This window comes from Dromaius novaehollandiae, unplaced genomic scaffold (assembly GCF_036370855.1).
Source record: "Dromaius novaehollandiae isolate bDroNov1 unplaced genomic scaffold, bDroNov1.hap1 HAP1_SCAFFOLD_45, whole genome shotgun sequence".
Lineage (NCBI taxonomy): Eukaryota > Metazoa > Chordata > Aves > Casuariiformes > Dromaiidae > Dromaius > Dromaius novaehollandiae.
The window spans coordinates 485740-510805 of record NW_026991505.1 but is presented as its reverse complement, the minus strand read 5'-3'; the positions used below and the strand labels follow the sequence as shown (position 1 = coordinate 510805).

Sequence of the window (25066 nt, the reverse complement as noted above, 5' to 3'; positions counted from 1 at the left end):
ACCAATCATTATTGATGTTATTGTTCACAGAATTCTTGGTACCGTGGCCCTGACTTTGCAGATTTATCCAATTTTCAGATTTGTGCTTTCTTCACCTATTTGGGCTAGGGAAGATGACCTTTGGAGCAGGTGTCTCCCATTCACATGCTGCCTCCCCCTCTTCCAATGTGGCCAGAATCACAGTAATAGCTAATCTATCTGTTACTGATCATATTTTATCCACTCAGCCTTCTGCGGCAGTCCACAGATGCTTAAACATCGTCGGCCCCGATGTTCTTCACCCAGGTATCAAGCTTCTCTTGCCGCTCTGGCTTGGAAAGACCAACCCATGGGTCCACCCCCAGGCCCAAATATCTCTCGGAGCTGCCCGGCTCCATCCTGTTTAGTTTAGAGCCGTTCACCTTCCACAGATCACACTCACTGATGGTATCAGAGTCTTCTGTGGGCCTTATAAGGAACCCATGGCATTTCTCAGCCTGCAACCTCAGCCCTGTCGGTTGGCAGAACCCTTCAACCACTGTGATATTTCCCTGCATCCCATCTCACGAGTCAATAGGACTAGATCATCTGCAGACACCAATGATGTAACCCTTTTTCTGCCATGCTTAGATCCATTCCTGATCTTCTCCAACCTACATAACAGCGGGGCTATTGATAAATTGAACAGCATCGAGGACACTGGCTCTCCTTGCTTCACTCCAGTGAGGATCTCTATCGCCTCTGACTGCTTTCCCCTCTCCTCCAGCTGAGTTGTGGTGTTATCATACCTATCAGCTATGATACCTGTTACATAACCATCAATGCCTCTTTGTTTCAGGGCGTGAAAATATGGTGAACTGAATCGATGGCCTTTGTCAGATCCACAAAGACCACCCCCAGGGCTTTATATTCTCTTTTTGCATACTTTATCAGTATCTGGAGCACTTTCAGATCTTCCAAACAACCTGAGGCTGATATAAAGCCCCTCTGGTGGCCGCTAATCAGACGTACTCTCATCAGCTGGGCTGTCAGGATTCTTGAAAACAGCTTCAAGATAATCAACCTGATGGCAATGGGTCACCATTTGTTAACATCCAGATGTTTCCCTGGCTCTGAGGACTTTGGTATTGATATTGTTCTGATTGTTTGATCCCCACCTGGATCTTCCCAGCCAGCAGCCGGGCTCTGTGCATGAGGCAAAAATAGGTTTCTAATGATGTAGGCCAAATGTATAGAAAATGGCACTAAAAAATGAAACAGCAAAGAAATTAAGAAAAAGAATATGATGCAAACAAGATGTTTTATTATACTTTCCATTTTGTGTGTGTGTGTGTTCTTATCGTCCTCCTTTTGTTTTGTTTTAACTTGTTGGACTTTGTGGGGTTGTTGTTTGTAAAGGAAAACGATTTTCGAAATTGGGGTGGGATTCAGTTACAGAAACACAGACAACTTGGTGCCACTGCAGACACCCTGGTGCCCTCTGCCCAGCCTCCATCTTCAGCTCCAGAGGGGCTCTGGTCTCCCCCAGGTCCTGTGTGATAGCTGCCAGTCCCAGGGAAACACTTCAGGACCACTGGGACCTCTAAAAGTGGCACTAGATGCTTGTGTTTAGGAAACTGAGCTCTGCCTGGAAAGTTGAAGAATATTTTTCAACATTTTTTTTAAAAAAGGCACATTTTAGCAGCTGAAATCACTGAATAATTTTAATACAATGTCAATGTTTTCCTATAGTGCCAAACTGGAAATTTCCAGGAAGTGTATTAACCTCAGGAGAAAAAATGTTGATCTTCCCCAGTACTTGTGTTACTACTGCTCTGTCTATTATACTGTGCATTTAATCTCAGTAATCTTTCCTGTATTTCTGCACATCCTTATTAAATGGACCATTTCTGAAGTCATCTGTTCAGAAGACTACCTGACTACACCCATTATGCATTGTCCATCCAGTTTTCCTCCTCCTGTTATTTTTTGTTCTTTCAGATACCTATTGGCTACCCAGCTGCTGCTTTGAACTTCAGGGATTTTTAAGCTTGCCTTCTCTTTCAGTAGTTTGTCTAATTGTCTCATTAGTGAACTCCATAACTGCGTTTATAGTTATCCTTTTCTATCTCTTTATCTGAAATACTTCCAGTAAGGTTATTCCCTGTGGAAAGTGGCCTTCAGTGGAGACAACCTGGTCTTAATGTACCGTTGAGAAATGCATTTTTTTTAATCTAAACTATACCATGTTTTCTCTTTTTTCGCAGCCAAGAAAAATCTTTCTGTGTCTGTTTGCAGGTAGTTCTCTAAACAAAGCAGGTGGGAATTGATTCATACGAGCTGTAACATTCACCGACAGACTTCAGTAGAAAAAGGTTAGATATGAGGAGGAGTTATGTGAGTCCCAGGTGGCTGAGAAGAGAAATGGTGGGGCTGAGGGCATGGGGGAGAAGACGGTGCAGTGTCTGACCACAAGTATCCTCCTTTTCCTATATGTCTGAACTTCATTAGGAGACGATTTGAATCAGCATCAGTTACAGAATGTTGGTAAAACTTATTCATGAAGCTGAAAAATGAAGAAAGTTGAAAAAGGAGCCCCGCCTTCCCCCAAGGATTCTTTTCTATTAGGTGCTCATTGCAGCCTTCCTTTTTCAGCTACATTCCTGAAATCTCTCCAATTAGCCACATGACACTTGAAAGCTTGAAGACAGTTATGGGAAGAAACACTGCTCCTTAGGATCCTTTTTGTGTTTAATGAGCCCTCTGGTGCATTTGTGCAGACACTGAAAGGAGATTGAACAAACCTCTCAAGAAGTTAAAGTCAGAAGCAAACTCAGCGGTTTCTTAGAGCGTTAATGGGTCCCACCGGGGGCCATTACCTGCAAAGCTGTTAACGGGAAGCACAAGTTGAGGTGCCCTTCCCTGGAGGCTGGTTAGCGTAGAAAATCAGAGGCAGCAGTTAGTTAGTCAAAGGAAGTGTACAGGAGGCCTCAATTCCAAGTAAGCCCTTGATGTGTTTTATCAAGCAAAATGGTCAAGCACAAATGTCCAGCCTTGCAGAAGGGTGATCCTTTCCCTCACACGTTGCTCAGGGCTCTTCCTGGGGCGAGGAGGAGGGGCAATGCCGAGTGTGGGACAATGGTAGAATACCTCCTGGTCTCCCTGAGGGGTGAGCAGGCAACCAGGCCCTGGTGCTGTAAGGAAACAGTGTCTTCTCGCAGGCCTCGCTGGTGGAGAAGGCAGCTATAGCCAAGGTGACAAAGACCTCAGTTCTGCCAGGGACTTTCAGCCTTGCCACCAACCTTGGCCATCCCCATCACAGACATCCTCCACTGTCCCATGCCTGCTCCTGTTTCCCCGCAGACCTTAGCCACCTTCTCCCTCCCTACACACTATTTCCCCACCTTTGACCTGTTTCACTCTCCCTAGTTCCACCGATGTCTCTCCATCCTCACTGGGTGTTGCTTGAAAAACAAAGCTTTGGGCTCCTGTGAATTTGCTGATGCCCAAGTTGCCCAGCAAGCCACCTGGCTTCTTTCAAAGCCGTGCTAGAACTCCTCACTCACCTGCAATATCCCAGCCCCAAATGTGCTTGTATCCTGTGCAGTGACTTGCACATCCTTGTTCTTGTGTTCTCCTAAAGTCACAACTGCATTTCCTTTAAACGTGACCATTGCATGCTCTCTGTGTTCTCCATCCTGCCTGCATCAGCCACACTCCTACCTGCACACAGCTCTTTCCCTGCACTCATATGTGTCCTGGTAATGTTCCTGCTCCGCCTGCCACAGTGGGACCTCACTCCAGGAGATTCACACATCCTCCAGAGAAAGGTCAGCTCTGTGGGCATGATTGAGCTCTGTCCACCCACTCTCCAGCAGCATGCATTCCCCATCTCGCAGGCTAAGGCATGCACGCAAGATGGAAATGTCTCTGTCATCCCTGATAGGGTGAGAGGCCTTCAGCCCTGCCATGTTCCTAGCACTCAGCTCCTCCCTCTCTGCCCACAGACATAACCTTCTTTAATTGTCTAGGCTCAAACATGTGTGTGAGGATTTACTGAAGCCCTTATCCACCACTGCCTTTCTCACTGCCTTCTCCTCAACCCTCTATCCCACTGGCCAGCGCTGCCTCTCAGCTGTGACCCAGTGGCCTTTTGGAAGAAGCCTTGGGCTTCCTGGGTTTTCCTGGTGCTTTTTACAACCTTTCTGGCTTCCTCCAGAGATCTTGGGATGGGACAATTTGCTATTGGCTCTAATAGGGGCCTTTATGACCATCTTTTAGGAAACACTTCAATTTTTATGACTCCTCTGTGTGTGTGTGTGGAGCAATAGCCACGGAAAAGCACCAAATATACCAAAGCAGGCACCCAGCGGACTGCCAGGAAGAACCCTCTGAGATATCCCCAGGCCTGTGGCTTCAGGGCAAGGCTTCTCACTGTGGAAGTGGATCCAGCCTCATCCACTCTCTAGAGAGGCAAATCAGCGGTGTCCATGCCATCTGAGGCCTAAAGGGGTGAGTTCTGGTGAGACCACCCTTCGTCTGGCCCATTTTAGATGTGTACTTTAGGATGGGGAACCATGCCTTGTATTGATCATGTTGATTACATTGACACTGCCTACACAGGATGTCCTCATGAAAGTGAGGTTAAACAGGGGAGCTAAGTCCTGGCTCGTCCTTTGGGCCTGTCTGAAGATGCATAACACATTTGCTTTTCATCAGTCTCAGGATCTCCATGACCTTTCAAAGATGATACAGAGCGACCTCACTGTGACTTTGGCCTGTTCTCTCAGCATCCTTGGATGCAGCCCCTCAGGGCCCACGGGCTATTCAGGACGGAATTCACTCAAGTAACCCCTGACTTGGTCCTCATCCGCTAATGGATGTTATTTTCTTCCTTGAGTCCTGCCTCTAGGCGCAAAGGCCTGGGAAGCTCTGCTAGCAGAAAGTGAGGCAAATAAGACATTCAGTAGCTCAGACCTGTCTGCATCTACTCTTACTAAATTCTCTGCCCCATTTAGAAGTGGGCCCACATTTTCCTTGTTCATTCTTCTGCTGTTAATGAAGCAGCACCAGCTCATCTTGGTGCCTGTGATGTCCCTTGCAACTGTCAGCTCTAGGGGAGGTTTGGTTTTCCTAATGCCATGCCCAGACAGCATCTCTAAATTTCTTCCATTGTAACCTGTCCCTGCTTCCACCTCCTGTGTGCTGCTCGTTTGCATTGGAGCTCAGCCTTGAGGTCCCCGTGTTGCCAAGCCATCTCTGCCAGCTTGCCTGAGCTCCTTTGCTGGTCAGAGCTGCTTCCCACAGGATCCCCCCTTCCTGTGTCCTGAATAAGTCAAAGTCTGCCTGTCTGATGTCCAGGGTCTGTACCCTGCTACTCTCCACACTAAATTCCCCTCAGGATCTGAGACTGTACTATTTTCATGGTGACTGCAGCCAAGGCTGCCGCTGAGTATCACATCTCCAACCACTTCTTCTGAGTTTGCAAGTACAGATCCAGGTGACTCCTAATGGCAGCTGGTCTCAGAGCTGCAGCTCCTCCTGCCTCTGCCCCAGGCAGAGTGCGGTTGCGTACATTTGGGCTGCAGGACCTCAGCTGTGGCGCTAGGGCCGAGCACAGAATTGCCACGGTGATCCTGTTGCCGAAAGCCAAGGACCCCATGTATGCTAAGGCCCCTTTTCAGAGCAGAGACATGCTGGACTTAATGGCAGATCACCATGCCACGATGAAATGAGGTTCCCACCAGGAGAGAAAACCCTGCAGTCCCCAAAGCCAGGCAGACAGGGCTTGGTTGTGCAACCATGACAGGAGAGGAGTTTTCTGCCTGAGCTGTCTCTGCAGCACCACTGGGCCTGTGACAGAAATGAAGCTGATCTCCAGGAAGGAGTAGATCCTGCTGAGGACATCCCTGGAGGTGGGCAGCCTGCAATCCAGCTACGCTGTGATCATTGTTAGCATGTTCCCTGTTTCTGTCATCACGTGGGTGAGCAGAGGTTCAGGGAGAGGAGAACCATCAGTTTGAGAACATGGGTGCACGAGTGGAAACCCTGGTGGGGAGTGTCTCCCATTCCTGCAGCACCCTTGGACGTAGGTGGGATGGGCCTTGCCTCCATACCACAACGTTGGCATTCAGTTGCTGGCATTCAGGCATCTCACCCCTCTGAGATGCCCTGGGGAGTCTGTCCAGCACCCATCCAGAAGGGCATGGCTTCCCTGTAGGTCCTGCGCTGTATTTTCCACTGGTTGTGTTGGCACCCCAGCCCCCTGACACAGCACTAGAGGCCTTTTTTATTCATTCCGATGAGAGCTGTGAGTCAACTTAGGACTCTGCAATGCAGAGATGGGCACTCGTCTTAGCTTTGTAGCAACTTGGGCTCTAATAAACACAGTTGACGGAGCCTGGAGAGAAACCTCACTCCCCTTATGGCGAGCTCCTCTGGTCAGCTGAACAGGTCTGCAGGCTGCCAGGATGTGGTTGATTAAGGCAGGCTCAGATGCCCTAAACATACGCCTCTGGTGTCCTTTCAGGTTGCCAAGGATAGTTCCCCTCCAGCCCGCCCCAGGCCATAGCTGATGCTCCGGAAGGATGTGGGTCTTTGAGAATTGCTCCATAGGAGCTTGAAGACATTTGAACATGTTTTGGATCACCTCTGGCACCTCGGATGTCACCAGCTGTTTGTGTGTGAGCAACTGACTCCTGCCCTCTACCTCCATGGATTAGAATTCAAGGAGCTCCCGTGCAGACACAAATTTTGTGCACACATGAATTGAGGGAAGAGGAATCCCACCTCCTCTGGGTCTGCGGCATGCACAGGAGGGAGAGGAATTGCCCCAAAGCCTCTAAGCAAAGAAGAGGCACCTGCATTGACTCATCTGAATCACTGCCCTACATGGGAAAACAACCCCCTCCCTATCACTTTCCACATGTCCTGCCTAGTAACTGGGGAGGAATAGGGATTTCCAGAGGAGGACAGTTTCACCTCTCTTAGACAACGATGCTCTGATAGGAGACATCACACTGCTGGACTCCACTGCTCTCTCTACAGTTTAGAGAGGGAAGATAGGTGATTGCTTTAGCCTGCTTCAAAGTACATTCCCCAGGAGGGACTCTGCTGCCTCTCAGGAGCTGTCAGCCCTGGAGCCCAGAGGGACATCTCGAGGAAGCCTGTAGGGCAGAGAAAGTCCTGCCTTTGGCTGTGCCTCTGCTCCTGAGCTGGGCCAGGCTCCTGGGACTGAGAGAGCTCGTGGCAACCTGGCAGACTCTGCAGAGAGCTGCTCAGTCCAGAAGCAGCTCCTCTGCAAAGAGCAGCAGGGCTCAGGGCACTGCCTGAAAGTGCCTAGATGCGACAAGGCATGGCAGAGAGACGTTCATGGCAGCCTGGAGTGGGAGGAGGGCTGAGAGCTCTTTGGGGAAGAAACGTTCACAGCCCTTAACACAGTAAGTCTCTGGCCACCAGCAACGCAGCTGTGGTTCCTAGACCTAGACCTAGACCTAAACCTGGCACATCCCACAGCTTATAGGATCTGTCAGGACAGCTCTCATGGTTTCTCTGATGTGGAAGAGGAGGATGTGCTCCAGGGCAGGGAGTATTTGCCACACCATCAGAGGGACAAGGCCTCACCGTCACCTTCTCCCAGGGATGGCCTCAGGGGTATGAAGTGTGGGTGTGCACACATATCTGCAAGGCAGAGCAGTGTCCCTGTGCCCCAGGGTACTGTGTGCAGGGGTCAGCGCTTGGCCTGCCCGGGGAACTCCCCACGGTGCAGCAGGGAGAAGCTCTGGCTGGAAGGAGCGACAGCCAGCAGGGCAGGTTCATTCTGCTGTAGAGAGGGTACTGCATAGGTCGGGGCTGCTCACAGCTCTGCCTCACCATGAGGACCTTTCCAGATGGGGACTTTTCAAGAGGAAGGGTGAGTCACTGGGTACCTGAAAGGGAAGCAGCTTTTCGGAGTCTGTGATGTTAGTTTCCACCACTGGCCGGGGGGAAATGGAAACAGGTTTGGGGGTTTAGATGTGGGAATGAGACTCCTAAAATGTTACTCCGAAAGATCAAGAGGTCTGTGAGGAGCCTCCAAAAGCCCCTTCATTCCCTCTGCCCACCATCCCCCCACCTGCAAGCACCAACATCTCTTTTGCAGTTATCATCATTCTCATCAGAGCTTTTCTGAGCTGCAGTCCCCACTGCCCCGAGGGAGGAAATGTCCAACAGCAGCCTCACCGAGTTCCTCCTCCTGGCATTTGTGGACAAACGGGAGCTGCAGCTCTTGCACTTCTCACTCTTCCTGGGCATCTACCTGGCTGCCGTCCTGGGCAACATCCTCATCATCTCTGCCATAGCCAGTGACCACCGCCTCCACACCCCCATGTACTTCTTCCTCCTCAATCTCTCCATCCTGGACTTTGGCTCCATCTCCACCACTGTCCCCAAATCCATCGCCAATTCCCTGTGGAACACAAGGGCCATTTCCTACTCAGGATGTGCTGCCCAGGTCTCTGTTTCTTTTCTCCATTTCATCAGAATATTATCTCCTCACTGTCATGGCCTATGACCGCTATATTGCCATCTGCAGACCCCTGCACTACGGGACACTCATGGGCAGCAGAGCTTGTGTCCAAATGGCAGGAGCTGCCTGGGCCAGTGGTTTTCTCAATGCAGTGCTGCACACTGCGAACACATTTTCAATTCCACTCTGCCAAGGCAATGCTGTGGAGCAGTTCTTCTGTGAAATCCCCCAGCTCCTCAGGCTCTCCTGCTCTGACTCCTACTTCAGGAAAGCTGGGGTTACTGCGGTTAGTTTTTGTGTAGCTTGTGAGTGCTTTGTGTTCATTGTGCTGTCCTACGTGCAGATCTTCAGGGTCGTGCTGAGGGCCGGCACAAAGCCTTTTCCATGTGCCTCCCGCACCTGGCCGTGGTCTCCCTGTTCGTCATCACTGCAATGTTTGCCTACCTGAAGCCCCCCTCCATGTCCTCCCCAGCTCTGGAGCTGGTGGTGGCTGTTCTGTACTCAGTGGTGCCTCCAACACTGAACCCGCTCATCTACAGCATGAGGAACAAAGAGATCAAAGAGGCACTGAGGAAATTGATTCAATGTGTAGTATTTTACCACTCATAGGCTGCCCTTCTCTCTTCATGAACGATTCCCAGTTTCTCTCAGGCTGGCTTATGCTTTTCTTTGCTTGTTTATTATATCTGTGAAAATCATTTCTGTACACAGATATTTGTATTTATCACACTTCTCCAGAGGCATGAACCTGGTCTGCCTGACCAGAGGCCTTCTGTGCCTGGGTCGGAGCTGGCTGCTGTGACAGCATCTCTGTACTAAAAAGGGATCTTCCCAGTGCAGTGCCTGAAGGCTGGGCTCGTCTTACACTAGGAAGGGAGGTTGGAGAGCAGCAGGAGTTGCTGGAGGAGCCCCAGCACCAGGACACTTGTGCTGGCCTGGGGAGTGGGGCTGGTTAGGAGGCAGCTGAGGTGGTGGTTGTCATCCTAGAGACAAGAGCAGGGGGGCAAGAGAGTGACTGGCTTCCATTTCCTAGTGCCATTGGAGGTCTTAGGGCTGGTGGGGAGGCTGACACCCACTCTCTGCCACCCCAGGAGCTGCTGTGCCCATTCGAGGGGCTCAGGCTTGGTGTCAAGTATGCAGATACCTGCAGCACCCTGTGGTGGACACTGCTGTGGGGTGATTCCCAGACTGTCCTGCTCTGCTGGGATGGGCTGGGAGAGGCAATGGGAGGTGGGGAGAGCTGGGGAGGGGCCTGAAGTGGGCTGGAGAGTGCCTGGGGGTGGGAAATACCAGTCTTCAGATAACTTGTGTGAAGAGGCAGGGTGGGCGAACACACCAGTGTGCTTGGGTTGCAGAGCCAGACTTCATGGCGAAGGAGCTGAGACATAAAAAGTGCACAAGAGTGTGGTCTGTGCCCTCTGCCTGCTTCTTCTGCAGACCTTGTGGGGCACAACCAGAAGAGACTTTCAGATGTGGCTGAAGAATGACTAGTGGTCCTCCCTCTGACGCCAGTCTCCCACTAACATCTTCCCCCCAAAGGCGGGCTTCCATAGGGCATCTGAGCCCCTGCATCAGAGCTCAGTCCTAAGGAAAAGTGTCTTAGGAGCCATGTCATAGCTTGATGCTGTCTGGATACACCCAGTGCAATGCACTGTTGCCTTCTGCCATTCTCCATGCAGATGCATGCCACACCAGGGCATCATTTCCTCGGTGCACAAGAAGTCTAGGTTGGGCTCCATGACTCTGTACTTGCTGTCCTGAGAAAATGATTCAGAGAAGGGCCATGGTCGGGATGGCTTTGCCACACTGTGATGGGGGCTGTGCTGTGCTGGAGTGGCTGGCAGTGCCCAAGGGCATGGGAGGGATTTGCTGGAAGTAGTTTGGGAAGTGGCTGTCATGATCACCCAAGAAAACCCCAATTTGTCCAGCTGTGCACATTGTTCCAAGGAGTGCAGAGGAGGGAAGACGTTTATGGTGGGTGGAGGGGTAGGGCTTGAGGTTTCAAAGTGCTGCTGAGTGCTTTAGTAGATGATAAAAGAGACCTCATAATCAACAAAAGAGGGCAGGAGGGGGCCCACCCCATGTGTGTGCACACAAGGACACAAGGACAACAAGGCAGGGCAGGAGCAATCCGGGAGGTTTCTGGAGTGCAGTGATGATAACACTGTGACACGGGTGATCACGGAGTCAACGAGGGCAGGCACTTTGCTGGACCTGATACTCACTGACAAGGAAGAACTGGTTGGGGTTTTCAAGACTGGGGGCAGCCTTGGCTGCAGTGACCATGAGATGGTGGAGTTCAGGATCCTGAGAGGAGGGAGGAGGGCAAAAAGCAGGATCACAACCCTGGGCTTCAGGAGAGCAGACTTCAGCCTCTTCAGGGACCTGCTTGGAAGAATCCCGTGAGATACAGTCCTGGAGAGAAGGGGGAGATCCAAGAGAGCTGGCTGATTTTCAAGGATCACCTCCTCCAAGCTCAAGAATGGTCCATCCTGATAATCAAGAAACAAAGCAAAGGTGTCAGGAGGCCTGCATGGATGAACATGGAACTCCTGACTGAACTCAAGCATGAAAAGGAAGCATACAAGAGGCAGAAACAGGGACAGTTGACCAGGCAGGAATATAGAATTGCTGTCCAAGCATGCAGGAAGCCAAAACCCACCTGGAGCTGACTCTGGTGGGGGACATGAAAGGCAACAAGAAGGGCTTTTGCAGGTATATCATCAGCAAAAAGAAGACTAGGGAATATGTGGTTGCAGCACAGAATAGGGCAGGGGACATGGTAACAAAGGACATGGAAAAGGCAAAGGTTTACAGTGCCTTCTTTGTCTCAGCCTTTCCTGATGAGATATGGCTTCAGGAATCTCAGGCCCCTGAGACCCATGGGAATATGAGAGGTGAAGATTTACCCTTGGTGGAGGAGGCTCAGATTAGGGAAGATTTGAACAAACTGGACATACACAACATCCACTGCTCTCCCCTCCTCCACCCAGCCAGTCTTTCCATCACAGAGGGCTATCAGGTTGGTTAAGCATAATTTCCCCTTGGTGAGTGCAGGCTGACTACTCCTGATCACCTTCTTATCCTTCATATACTTGGAAATGGCTCCCAGGATGAGCTGCTGCACCACTTTCCCAGGGATTGAGGTGATGCTGACTGGCCTGCAGTTCCCTGGGTCCTCTCTCTTGCCCTTTTTGAACACTGGAGTGACATCTGCTTTCTTCCCGTCCTCAAGCACCTCTCCTGGTTGCCATGATCTGTCAAAGATAATTGAGAGTGGCCCAGCAATGATGTCTGCCAGCTTCCTCAGGACTTGTGGATGCATCCCATCAGTGCCCATGGACTTGTGTAAGTTGTTTGCTGAAGTGATCCCTAACCCAATCCTCCTCTACCAAGAGAAAATCTTCCTTTCTCCAGATTCGCCCGCCCCGCCCCGGACTCTAGGTCCTGGGATTCCTGGGGACCAGTCTTACCAGTAAAGACTGTTAGGCACAGAGGGCTAGATTCATGGCTCACTGTGGTGGCAGTGGACATGGTGAATGGGCTCCCACTCACCTGCCCGGGGCTGTCATACATGAGACAGGGCCAGTGGCAGACACCATCCTTCTGGCAGGGAATCTGGAGGCAGCTCGGAGAGCACATGGGATCTCCAGGGACACCACGTGCTGGGGGCGTGCAGTGGATGGAGCCTCTCGAAAGGAGAGAACATTTGATGCGTAGCTGGAAAAGGTAAAGACCTGTCCCCTTGCAGTGGTAAACTCCAGCTCTGATTGTTCATTCCAGGCCTGATGTCAACACCTGTATCGAGGGGGAAGAGCCAGCCCTGAGCAGCCTCTCTCCTGGCCCAGACCCCCAAAGACCCTTGGAGGACAGCGGTCTGCTGACCCCTGTGTGGGGCACAGCCAGGGCTAGGCAGGGACTGGGCACTGGTGGGAGGCTGCCAAAGCAGGAGGGCTGCGGGGGGATGGGGCACATCATTGGGACTGTGCCAGGGGGATGTTTCCCCACCCCTGAAGGTACCCTGCCCTGTGAAGTGCCTGCAGGGCAGGTCTGTGGGACCACGTGCAGGGCAGCAGGGCTGGGTGCAGGCTGGAGCCAGGACACTCCTCACTGCTCCATTGCCAAGAGGCAGCTGTGCTGCACAGAGCAGGAACCAGCTCTGCAGGCCCTGCAGGCCCTGGGAAGCTCATTCGGGTGAGCAGCGTTAAGGCAAGGGCTGGGAGCCAGCTGGCAGCTTGGGAGCCCATTGGGGAAGGCCTCCTGGCACTGGTATCACAGCCCAGCCCCACTCTGGCAGCCGGCAGAGCATGCCCTGGGGCTGTGCCACATCATGATGGCCCCTGGCACTGTAGGCCCAGCTCATCCCCTCTGTGGGAGACCTCCAACAGAGCCATTTCCCATCCCTGTCCCAGGCCTGGCCTCCTCGGGTTCTCTCCTGTCACTCACCCATGCCCTGGGGACAGCTGAGACCATTTCTCTCTTGGGAAGAGGCTCCACAGGCAGTATCCAGGGCAGAGCCCTCTCTGCCAGGTCCCAGACCCCAGAGCAGCACCTCCATTGCACTCAGGTATCTCCCGCCTCTCCCTCCCACGCTGCTGAGGCCCCCAAGCTGCCCCTGGACCCAAGCAAGACAGGGCTCGCTAGTGATCCTAACTGGAAGACTACTGTACATCGAGGAGTTGGTGATCCACATAACAGGTAACCTGAGCAGGCACAGGCATGTGCCGTGCTGTGCTGCACCTTGCTGCACGTACAGCTTGGCCTTCAAGCCTGTGCTGTGCTGCACGTGTCCCTTGGCTGCAGGACAAACTCTCCAGGCATATTATAACACCAACACCTGCCTGTAGACAGCTCCCATTTGCTACTGGCAGTTCCACCACCTGTGTGCCCTTGTCTTTATCTTAAGAGAAGGAGCAAGTTCTCATGCAAACCTCCTTTTGACACTATAAATGATGAATAGGATTGTTTTCTTCTGAGGAAATCCTGTAAGAGCCCTAAAGAGCAAGATGTTGGTGAACCTCTCCATGGATGGGATCTGCACCGTGTGCTGTGCCATGCCATGCCCTGATTGGAGGTCTGTCCAATGCTGCACAGCTTGGGGTTCTCAGCATCTAAGGGAACGTAATATTGTCTTTCCTCTTTTTTCCTTCTTGTGTTATCTCCAATAAATGGTATTTTAAGCAATACCTTATAGAGTCTGAGTGCCTTTCTTGCTGGGATCATAAGAAACACTACCCTGGTGCCTTGCACTGGTATGGAACAGGCTCTCCCTCCTGATCATTGCAACAGCTGCCAGGAGACCAAGAGGCACCCTGGGATGGGAGGTGCAGGGTGAGCAGCGCCAGCCCCAGTGCTCCCCCAGCAGCCCCTCTGAAGCCAGAGCAGCCCCCAACAGTTGTGGTAGGGACTCGCTGTTGGTCACGGAGTGTCTAGGATGTGCCTGGAGCTGAAACCACAGGCACCGCTCTTTAGAGTGCCCATAGATGAAATGCAGAGTCCAGGTGTGCAAGAGCGGCAGCTCACCAGAGCATTCCCTTCTACTTCATAGTCTTCTTTCAGGACTGCTTTCCAGTGAGTGATTCCCTACCTGGGGTTTGTGGGAGGAGCTGTTGGAGACCTCCTCACTTCCCCTCAGTCCTGTTCTGCTCTGTTGTCAGCCCACGAGCACTGCCACAGTCCCTCTGGGCTGGGTAAAGGTGAGTCTCCATGTGCCCTCCTCTGACCTAAGGTCGGAATAAGCAGTGCCTGTCTCTGCTCAGTCCAAAGCAGGTGCTCAGAGCAGGCTGGGGGAACAGAAGGAGAAGGTGCAATAGGCACAAGGGCACAAGCAGCAGCAAGGGGCATTTCAGCTGGGTATTAGGGAAAAAACTGTCAGCATCAGAGTGGAGCAGTAGTGGTGCAGGGGCCCAGAGATTTTCAGAACTTGTCTGGACAAAGTACTGACCAACACAATCTAACTGGGAAGTTAGCCATGCTCAGAGCAGAGGGTGTGGATATAGACCTCCAGATATCCCTCCTGACCCAGATCCTCTAGGATGGGGAAGAGGTCCCAGGGCATGGTAGCACACTCCCATGGGGATGAGACCTTTCTAGAAGTTTGCCACTGGTAGATGAGGAGCTCTCTGTCACTCTCTCGTCTCTGAGAGGTGGGACTCAACCACATGCTGGTCCCTGTGACAACCCTCAGGGAGTGCCTTTCCTGAGGAGTGAAGGTGCCCTGAGGGCCATCCTCAGCTCTGAGCAGCTGGGAGTGGTGAAGCCACAATGCTCAGTCTGCAACAGCAGCAAAGGGGCAGAGCAGCAAGAATGGGTACAGGGAGGGGAAACGGGAGAGATGTGGCTCTCAATCAAGAGGCAAGTACAGCAGCCAGTGGAAAAGCTCTTCCATTTCCCACCTGCATCATTTGGCTGTGCATTTGAGCCTTCCCCAGACACAGTCCCAAGAGCCACTAGCCAGCCCTGACCTTCTGGACCCTGGCATTCACAGTTCCCCATTACTACTGTGCTGCCACCATGGATGGTCTTGGGTGCAGACTTCTCCCAGATGTGGCTGCAGAATGTCACCAGCTGCTCCTGGAATTCAGGCTCAATCTCACTGTTATGAAGCTCTTGCAAGGGTGGCAGGTCCCTCTTGCTGGTCGGCTGGTCAAAACCAAAGCACTTCCGGTCTGGGGGGATCTGGTGGAGGCATTCCCGGGAATGGTTATAGAGATGGGTTTCCCGGCTGCTACCTGCAGAGGTAGGCCAGGTAGCAAGCTCACAGGGCTTGGGCTTTTGTTGCCTTACGCTGAAATGCAGCTGTCCAGAGCTGGACACATCCTGCCCTTCCTGAAGTAAAGCACTGGGAACAGCACCATTCCCCTACCAGGCTTTAACTTCAGCACATTCTCCAGGTACTCGTCCTCAGAGATTTCCTCCCCATCCACCTTCAGTTGCAATGTGAAGTCCCGCACGGCCCAGACAAAGGTCAGGAAGAACTAGGAAACTTTATCTGAATCCTCCAGTTCATCTCCACTCTCCCGAGGTGTTGCTTTCACCTTTACATCCTCCGTCAGCTTTGTCACATAGCTGGGGAGCTGGCTAAGGAAACAGAGACGCTGGATCCTCATGCAGGGAGGGGCTAACCCTAACTCTAACCCCACCCTCCCCAGCCATCAGCATTTGATGGGGAAAAGGGGAGATTCTGCAGGGACAGAGAGCAGCCTGGAGTCACCAGCAGGAGTAGGGCTCAAACCCTCAGCCCTGAGATCCGGAGCACAGGATCCCTGAGGACCCAGAGCCTGGTCACTGGGCATCACCAGCAGGCTCTGATCTCCCCATATAAAGCAGCCGTTTGAGGAGCTGAGATGTGTGAACCCCTTAGCTACTGCTGAGGGAGATGGGGCATCCATGGTGCTGCTGCCCCACTGAGGACACTGCAGCTGGTCCATGTCTTGCTGGTTGATGGTGCCCTTGCTGTTATAGACCAGAGTGCAGGACAGCAGTACAGCTAGCACAAAGATCCATGCGTCATTCTTGGTGTTTCCCTGGAACAAACAGCCTTGGCTCATACCAAGAAACTCTGTGCAAGGCCCCCTAAGAGTGAGCAAAGCCCCAAATCCCCAGGCCCTAAATGCCTAACCATGGGCCATGGCAGGGTCAGCTTTTTGGAGAGACCCCCACACGTGACATCACCATGTCTTCCTGTAGCTGCCTTGTCTTCAACTCCTAACTCTCCGAGTCCCACAGGCTTCTGATTATTAAAGGACTCCCTGAGCTCCCCATTCCTGGTCTGCTGAAGTTTACCAGCAAGTGCTGAGGAATTTGGCAGCTTGTCAACCTCACGAGCCTTCTCCTAGCTCCTCTGGCTGTCAGCACCACAGAGACAGCTCCAGTTCAAAAGCCTGGAGCTCCCTGCCAGCCACCGGATCTCAAAAGGCCCACCAGCCTGATGGCTGCTGAGTAATCAAAGATCCAGAAAGAGAGGGAGAGTGGCTGTGAAGAGGTGGTGTCCCACAAACCGTCATGGGCCCAGCCACAGACTGGCTCCAGTCCCCTGCAGACAGCCAGCATCCCAGGCAGAATGAGGGCTCTGACAGGCAAAGGCAGAGGTGAAGGATGCCAGACAGGACTTCCTCAGCCAGAAGACTTTATCCAGTCAGCTCTGCACTGGCCTCCTTCCCCACAGCCTCTGTCTCTTCCTGGCACACCAGTGCAGGCAATGAGAACACCTTGAGTCCTGCCACATGCCTGGGCCCTTGAGAGCTTCCACAAAGTTCTCTGTAGGCACAAAAGGAAGCCTCTGCTTCTCCCACACCTTCTCCGCATCACCCCGCCCTTCAGTGCCCAGGAGCACCAGCGTGTGTCCAGGCTGACAGGGCTGAGGCACACACCACAGCCAGATACCTTTGGTATGGGCCTGCATGGGGAAGGCCAGGGAGAAACCTGTGGAGGGGATGCAAGGGGCTCAGCAGTGCCAGCTACAGAGCAGGAAAATGGAGGCATCTTTGCTGCCCAGGGCTGGGACCTGTGTGGCTCCCCACCTCTCTCATCCATCCTCTCACAACCCAGCCTGTTCATGAGGTGGGACTTGCCAGCGCAGTACAGCCCTGTGATGGCCACCACCACCACAACGGGCTGCGCAAACTATGACAGCACCTGCAGGGTCTTCTGCTGCCCCACCAGCCCCTGCCTCTGTGTGCTCTCAATCAGGCACCTGGGCACTTCTATGGAGGTTTCAGATGCCATTGCTCATGGCAAACACAGCTTGCAGAGGGGACAGTGAGACAGGTATATGAGGCCTTAAAAAAAATCACCACAGTTTGTTACCTCCATCTTTAGAAGTGAAAAGAAAAGAAGAAGCATTTTAAGCTCCTCATGGACTATAAAGGGAGCAAAAGATGTTAAGCCAGAGGCAGAGTCCAGCTGTGCAGTTGTAGCAGGTCAAAGGAAGCCATGATACTTATTCCATGTATTATCCTTGGGAATTACAAAACCATGTGTCAAACTCCTTGGCAAATTCCCCATTAAAACTGTTAGTCTTCCTGAGAATGATGTGCTATAACCTTGCATATTTCCAGAAATGGCTTTTGATTCTACAGCTTCCTCCTGCTTGTGAGAGCTGGCTGTACAAATAACCAGTAATCAGTTCAACTCCCCACAACATCATTAGTTTTCTGTGTGCCTGAAACGCTATGCCTTGATGTTTTCTGCACTGAAGTCCCATAAGGTTCAGAGGCTTGATCCCAAGAGGAGTTATCAGGGAAATGGAAATTTTCCTTTGTTGGAAAGAAATGTGATTGTTTCCGTGACAGGGAGGACTATATAAAGGTTTCCTGACATCACCGAACAGTCCGAATTCATCCTCTTTGAAAGTGGTGTACTGTATGTGACCAACTATACTACTCTAATACTTCAGCTTTGGAAAGATACCGTATATTCAGCTAGGATTTGGAATGAAGAAAACTTATTAGAATACCCTTTTTTGAATTAAAAAAAAAAAGACAAACAGGATTTCAGAATGATCTTCACTTAAAAACTAGGTAGCCAACTTCCCTTCCCTCCCTCCTTCTCTCCCTCCCTCCCTTCCTTCCTCCCTTTCTACCTCCCTCCCTTCCTTCCTCCCTTCCATTTTCTTTGCTCGCTGTCCTCAAACACACCATTCCTTTCAGTGAGCTGGTACACAGGTGGCAGCTCCGGCATCAGTAATGGCCATCTAGGTTACAACAGTTTCTAGTATTTGTTGCAACAGCTGGGGTGGAAAGTCAAGGAATTCTTTTGTGTCCCTTTCCGGACTCAGTGTCTGATCTCTTCCATTCATGAGGCAGCATCAGCTGCTGCTGCACCTTATGGAAGAGGACTCTGGGGAATGGAAATAACAGCTCAGGACAGAAAGACAGCAAGCTACTGCTGAGTTCTTCTCTCTTTCCCTGCAGGGATGGATAACCAGACAGAGGTGAGCAAGTTCATCCTGCTTGGCCTGTCCAGCCCTCAAGGGCTGCAGCAGTTCCTGTTCATGCTCTTCTCCCTGCTCTACCTGTCCAGCCTGCTGGGGAATGTGGCAATTGTGACTGTGGTGATATGTGAACCTCGGCTACGCATCCCCATGTACTATTTCCTCTGCAACCTCTCCTGCCTGGATATTTTCTACTCCACCGTTACCATCCCCAAGATGCTGGCTGGGTTCCTCTGGGGGCACCAGGGTATTTCTTACACTGGCTGCCTAAGCCAGCTCCACTTCTTCCACTTCCTGGGCAGCAGCGAAGCTTTGCTGCTGGCTGTCATGGCCTATGACCGCTTTGTGGCCATCTGCCACCCGCTGCGCTACAGCCTGATCATGAGCCCACGGGCCTGCCTGCTGCTGGCTGCAGCCGCTTGGGTTACAGGCTTCCTTCATGCTCTGATGCACACAGTCATGACCTCCCGGCTCCATTTCTGTGGCCCCAGCCACATCCACCACTTCTTCTGTGACATCAAGCCCCTGGTGAGACTAGCCTGCAATAGCAACCAGCTCAACCTGCACCTGCTCAGCATCATCACAGGGAGTATGGCAATAGGCCCCTTTGTCTTCACACTCTTTTCTTACCTGTACATCTTTTCCTTCCTCCGACTGAAAGTCCAGTCAAGGGAGGGGAGGAGGAAATCCTTCTCCACTTGCATCTCCCATCTCACAGTAGTGGCCTTACTCTATGTCCCTGTTATTTTTAACTATGTGCCACCTTCCTCAGGGAGTTCACCCAGGCGGGACATGATAGCCACCCTTATGTATAATGTTGTCACCCCCGTCCTCAATCCTTTGATCTACACCCTGAGGAATGCGGAGGTGAAACATGCCCTAAAGAGAAGACTTTTCTCCAGACAGTTACTAGTGCAGAAAATGTTCTGCCTTGCAGCTTGTGTGGGGTAGTAGGCAATGGACAATGCAATCAGAGGAGCTTTTGGCTCAAGAATGTCTTGTGCAGAAATCTGCTTTTCACTGCCAACAGCCTGGGTCCCTTCAGAAAAATCCTACTTACTGCATATGGCCCTATGTCTCCTCTCTTGGGCAATATCAGTGCATAAAGAGTGCATGTTGGTGGAACAGCCACTCCCATTCCTCCAAGTGGAGAAGAGAAGCAGCTCCAGAGAGTGATACTTCAATAAAAACACCTTTTTTAGAGTGATTTGCCCTCAAACGTCACTTGATTCTTTTTCTCTTTCTTTCTTTCTTTCGGCAGCTGAACCCCACCCCAAGTCAGAGCTGTCAAGAGAAGTCAGGACATGATTCATCTTAGCCTAAAGCCAATAGACAAGGAGGATTCCGTTGTTTTTGTGGGGTCCAGTTGGCCATGTGCAGACATGTATGTCATGCCACTTGAAATACTCTGTGTACCTCAGCTGGTGTCTCTCTGCTGCTCCAGAAAGGCACAGGTCCTGCGCCAGATCTACCAGCCCTGTATGGCTGTCAGCTATCTTAGGGCATCTGAGATGGTGCTAGACACCTATGTTTGGGCAACTGAATCCCACCCCCATTGCCTAGATTCACAGCGGTTAAAACTGCTGTTCAGGCACTTGTCTCACAGGGAGGAAGGTACATTTGGAACCCCAAATGTAGGTGTCCTAATCTCAGATTGAATCTCACCCTTAATCTCAAAATGAGTGGGAATGGTGGATTCCAGTTGAAGAAAGCTTCCAGAACTGATCCTTAGGGCTTAAAGGTAAGGTGAGCTTGGGTGACGGGGACTAAGACTAACAGCTGGAGAGATCTTTTGATTCTTATCTGTCCTACAGGTTTTTTCCACATATTCATAAACTTCACCAACATGCCAGGTATGGTTCACACAATATCTACTTGCTCAACACATTCCATGTTGAGACTCCTACCATAAGCCTTAAAAAGGCTGCCTCTAGTATTGTTGTTTTTATCATTTTTAACAGTGTTATAGAATGATGATGATGACGATGATGGTAAATATTTCTATTAGGGCCTCAAGTAATCCCTCAATGCAAAATTTTCATGCCATGTGCTTGAAGGTGTCAAAAGAGATTCTTCCTCTCCTAAACAATGCTCCAGACTGGATACTGTCAGAGACAGTGTCCCAAGGGTCCTGATCTCCTGTTCAAAGTAGGACCACTCTTTGAGTCTGAGATCTTGTAAGTGTTTTTAGGTCTTTAAGAGTTAATATTTGTTTCTAACTGGCCAAAGACAATGTGAGTGCTCCCTTGCAACCCACCTTTCTGCATGCGTGCTGTGTCCTTCAGCAGAGGCAATGACTTGAGCCAGATCACCTGTGAAATCCCCTTACTGTCTTGCTCCAGTTCATCCTTCTGTGAAAACAGGCTTCTTGGGTTTGTTTTTAGACATGGACTCTTTTATATGCATAATAATGCTCTATGTTAAGATCTCCACTGTGGTTCTAAGACTACCTTCTATAGGAGGGTGGTGTGATTTATATTTTTGTGCCTTGCTGCTGCCTCCTTCCTTGTTTACACTACTATATACACCTCTACCTATATATACCTCTACCTATACCTAGCCACAAACTTCATAGTAGCTCTTTGTTAGTTGATGTGGCATGTGGCTATTTATTAAACACCTAGATAGGCACCTTATGTAAACACCTAGCTAGGTCCCTTTTCCAGGTTAAAGTGATCCAGCCAACCTAGAGTTAGCTGGTGGTGATGACATGATCATGAGAAAGATTGCCCAGTCAAGTAGTTGTCCATTTATTTGGGTAAGCTGGCCCTCTGACAATTTATCCTCTGAATATGTGAACAATGTCCAGGACTGAAGTTTCTCCTGCAACTCTGGTCTTGATAGTCCAACCCAAGGGTTGTTCCAAAGACTCCGATATTTCTCAGAGTTGCCAGGTTGTATCGTATTGAGATTTGAACCACACAATGTCCACAGATGACAACTGTTGATCATATGCATAGCCTTAGCAGTTTTTATAAAGAAGCCATGACACTTCTCACCTTTCCTGGGAACCACCCCCTTGCTCCCCTCCAGGCACGTCCCTGCTCCCCAGAAAGCCCTTCCCCAGATGAGGGTGTCCACGCTGGCCTGGCCGGCTGCTCCAGGTCCCCCTCCCCTGTGCTCCCTGCAGGGCTCCGTGCAGGCACTGCTGCTCAGCAGACAGCCAATGGTGGTGCCACAGGGCCGTGAGGCGACTCCATTGTGCCCATTCTCGTGAGAGCAGGAAGCAGACCCAAGAGGATGGTTCTCATGCCACTGGCAGTCCCCGCCTCCCGTTTTATGTGGCTGTGGAGGGTGCTCAGAGGGCCCAGGCAGCATTTCGGAGGGTACGAGATATGTTATGGGGCTGCACTGGAGCCAGCCTATGGCATTTCAAAGAGAGTACAAGGATGGCTCTCCAGTCTCTCTTCCCTGAGCCTGCTGGGTCTCCACGGCCTCTCCTGGGATTGCGGAGCCCTCCTTTACCTATGCATTTCCTGATTTTGCTCTTTACCGCTCGGTGACTCCACCTTGGATGGTCTCCTGTGTTGTACGGCTCCACTCACTGCCCACCCCCACTGTATGATGTTCCCAAAAATGCTCTGAGCTCCGCTGGCAGCTTATTGCCTCTCCAGGAAGATGGTCAGCCATCACCTGCCCAAACAAACGTGTCACAGCCTCAGGAAGGTTACTCTGGGATCCTTAACCATCTCCACTGACACAGGGCCCCAAAAGTGAACCCTGAATCTAAACCTGGTTCCCTAACAGCTTACAATGGGACACTGAACACATCAACCTGAGCCCATGGAGAATGAAAGCAAAGCAACGAGCCCTTTTGGGATACCATTCCATGACCACTTTCATGACTCCAATTTTGGAAGAAGAGCCAAGTGCACAGGCACCGCACTGAGGAAATGGCTTTACATTGAGTAGAAGCTATCAGGTAGGCCAGGTATGCCTGAGAAAACGGAGCCTTCATGTCCTCACAGGTTGCATTCTTGCCTTGGGCAGTCAAGGGCTGAAACAGAAGAGACCTCCTGGTAAAAAAAGAAGGAATGTTCCCCCAGCCCACGTCTGCCACCCCAGCCACCTCTGGCCCTCCTGCCATGCCCTGGATATTCCCATGAGAACCTCACAATGCCCGCCTCATGCCCCTCACCAATCACATTGCTGCAGCACAAGTGACCTCACGATCTACAGCGCAGCCCTCACACCTTCACCGCCACCTGCCTCTTGCCTGCCTCTGCCCTCTCCCCTCAGCTCCACGCCCCTGCACTCCAACACCCCACCTGCCCTGCTCTTCTTCTGCCTCCCAGGCCCCCAAGCCCTTCCAGCTCGCCTTACAAGAAGGCTGGGAGCTTGGGGGCTGCGCCAGAGCAAGTTTGGCCTTAGGCTTCAGGCATGCGTGCAGGCTTTGGGCTTTGTGCTGAGTGGGGTCAGGCAAAGCTTTTGGCTGCTGGCTCAGTGTAGGGCTTGGCCTTGGTGCTCAGGGTTTGCGGTAGGGGCTAGAGCTTTGGCAGAGGGCTGTGGGTTGGAGTGGGGGTGAGGGCTCCAGCCCGGTCCAGGACTTGAAGGAATGCAATAAGGGCTTGGGATTAGCTTCAGGCAAAGGGGCTGAATTTGGGAAAGGGGGCAGAGACTGTGGCTTCAGTGTAGACTTTTGCGTTTGGCCTTGGCCAATCGAGAAGGGCAAGGAGGCAAGGCAGAAGGGCAGGGCCTCACCACTAAGCTGAAGCCCTACCCTTCCCCCTTCCCTCCTTCCCCTCCTCTACTCACTAGAGGCCAAACCCACACTGCTACACTGCAGCCTGAATCCTTACCCCCTACCCTCACTCTTGCCCTGTGTCTGAAGCTAAGGCCTAGCCCTCATCGCTTGCCTTCAAGTGCTAGAGCACGCTCTAGGTCTCACCCACACACAAACACACACCTCGTCCCACAAGATTGTCCCATTCCCAAAACCCTCAGCAGAAACACGAAGGCCAGCACTCAGCCATCACCCAAAAGCTTTCCCAAAGCCCAGCAACTGCAAAGCACAACCTCCCCACTGATGCCTGAAGCCTAAGCCCTATGCTGCTCCCGCAAAGACCCTAACCCTGCAGGCATCTTGTAAGCCTAGTGCCAAGGCATTTGGGGCCTGGCAGGCAGAGGCAGAGGCCTGGCAGGGCTGGTGTTTGGTCTTGGAGTGCAAGCGCATGGAGCTGAGAGCAGAGGGCAGAGGCAGGCGAGGGGGAGCTGCAAGTGCAGGGGTGAGGGCTGGGCTGTTGGTTGTGAGGTCCCTTGTGGTGCAGGAAGGCGATTGGTGGGGAGCAGCAGGCTGGCATTGTGAGGTGGTGCCGGGAAGGGCGGGGTCATGGCAGGAGGGCAGAGAGGTTGGGGGATTGGTGAGGCAGTGGCAGGTTTTGGGGGAGAGCGCTTGGGTGCTGATGAGGAGGTGCTGTGTGTGCGCTTAGGTGAGCAGCCCAAAGCTGGAGGCCGGTGTGGAAGTACATGAAGGGCCCAGAGCTCTTGGCCAAGAGACAGCAGCTGTGTTGGGGAGGTCAGGAGGCTTCAGGTACTGGGGATGCCACTGGCACAGGGCCTGCGAGAGCTGCTCTGGCAGGGCCAGACCTGAAGCCTCACCACTAAGCTGAAGCCCTACCCTTCCACCTTCCCTCCTTCCCCTCCTCTAGTCGCTACATGTAGGGGCAGACAGCGAGGGATCGGACAAGACAGAGTTAAGGAGCCCGAAGGCCATGGGCTGAACAGATAGCAGTATGGGAACATAGGGAGTAACCACACAGAATGAGGGAGTGATGATGGGAACATGACCTTCGGGCAGGTATAATGTGGCGCTTGCAAGGACAATAGAAAGTACCTTAAATCACTGTGGGAAAGTGTCTATCCGGGGTAGAGCTTATATAAAGGGCTTGCTTGCTTGAATAAAGTTGATTCTGATCCAGCACATCGGAGTCCATGAATCAGAGCACCACAAATGGCATCCAAAAAGGGACCGAAGACTGACTTTGTCCAGGGCTGTAGAGGCAGTGGTTAGCTGAACCGGTGGCGGAACCCGGCTGAACAAAGCTGCTGAAAGGAAGCAGAAGGGGAGCCACTGAAAGGAAGTGGCATTGCGTGCAACAGGTTACCTACCGCTGGACGGAGGTAAACAGCCAGGAACACATGGGAGCCACGGGAAATGGAATCTCCCCGCAAGATAGGTCCGTGCTAAACGTAATGCAAAAGACTTTGAAACAGCACGGCAGAGAGATGCCCCCGCAAGATCTCAAAATGCTATTAGTGCGGGCACACTTGAACTGTCCCGAGGTGAATTTCGGTACGATTTATAGCCTCAGTACGTGGGACTCAGTCGGAGTTAAGCTGTGGGATGCGGCAACAAGAACCGATAAAATGGCGGCAGGACTTTTGGCCCCGTGGCGTACCATGCTTGAGACCCTGAAAGAGCATAGCAAGAAGAAAACACAGGGACCGGAGGCACCCGCAGCCCCCACAGCACCTCCATCAAGCGACACGGTGGTGGGGGCGGTGGGTGGACGGGACTCCCCAGGAAACAACCCAGACAATCCATTTGACCCAGGGCCATGTCTAGAGTCACTGTGACTGGTGTGAGTGTGAACAGTGCTGTGTGTGAGAGTGCGTATAGCCTGGGAACCGACCGGGGCACCCGTTGGCTGATGAAGCCGCCTGCTGCG

The 25066-nt window shown here is 52.0% G+C and overlaps 1 protein-coding gene and 1 pseudogene across 1 annotated transcript; one reads left to right on the top strand and one right to left on the bottom strand.

Annotated features, from left to right (window-relative positions):
* Positions 1 to 251: 251 nt before the first annotated feature.
* Positions 252 to 17191, bottom strand: LOC135327028 (guanylate-binding protein 1-like; annotated as a pseudogene).
* Positions 17192 to 18380: 1189 nt separating this feature from the next.
* LOC135327027 (olfactory receptor 12D1-like) lies at positions 18381 to 19349 on the top strand. Its single transcript, XM_064504652.1, has one exon. The coding sequence runs from the start codon at positions 18381 to 18383 to the stop codon at positions 19347 to 19349; it is 969 nt and encodes a 322-aa protein (XP_064360722.1).
* The last annotated feature ends 5717 nt before the right edge of the window (positions 19350 to 25066 follow it).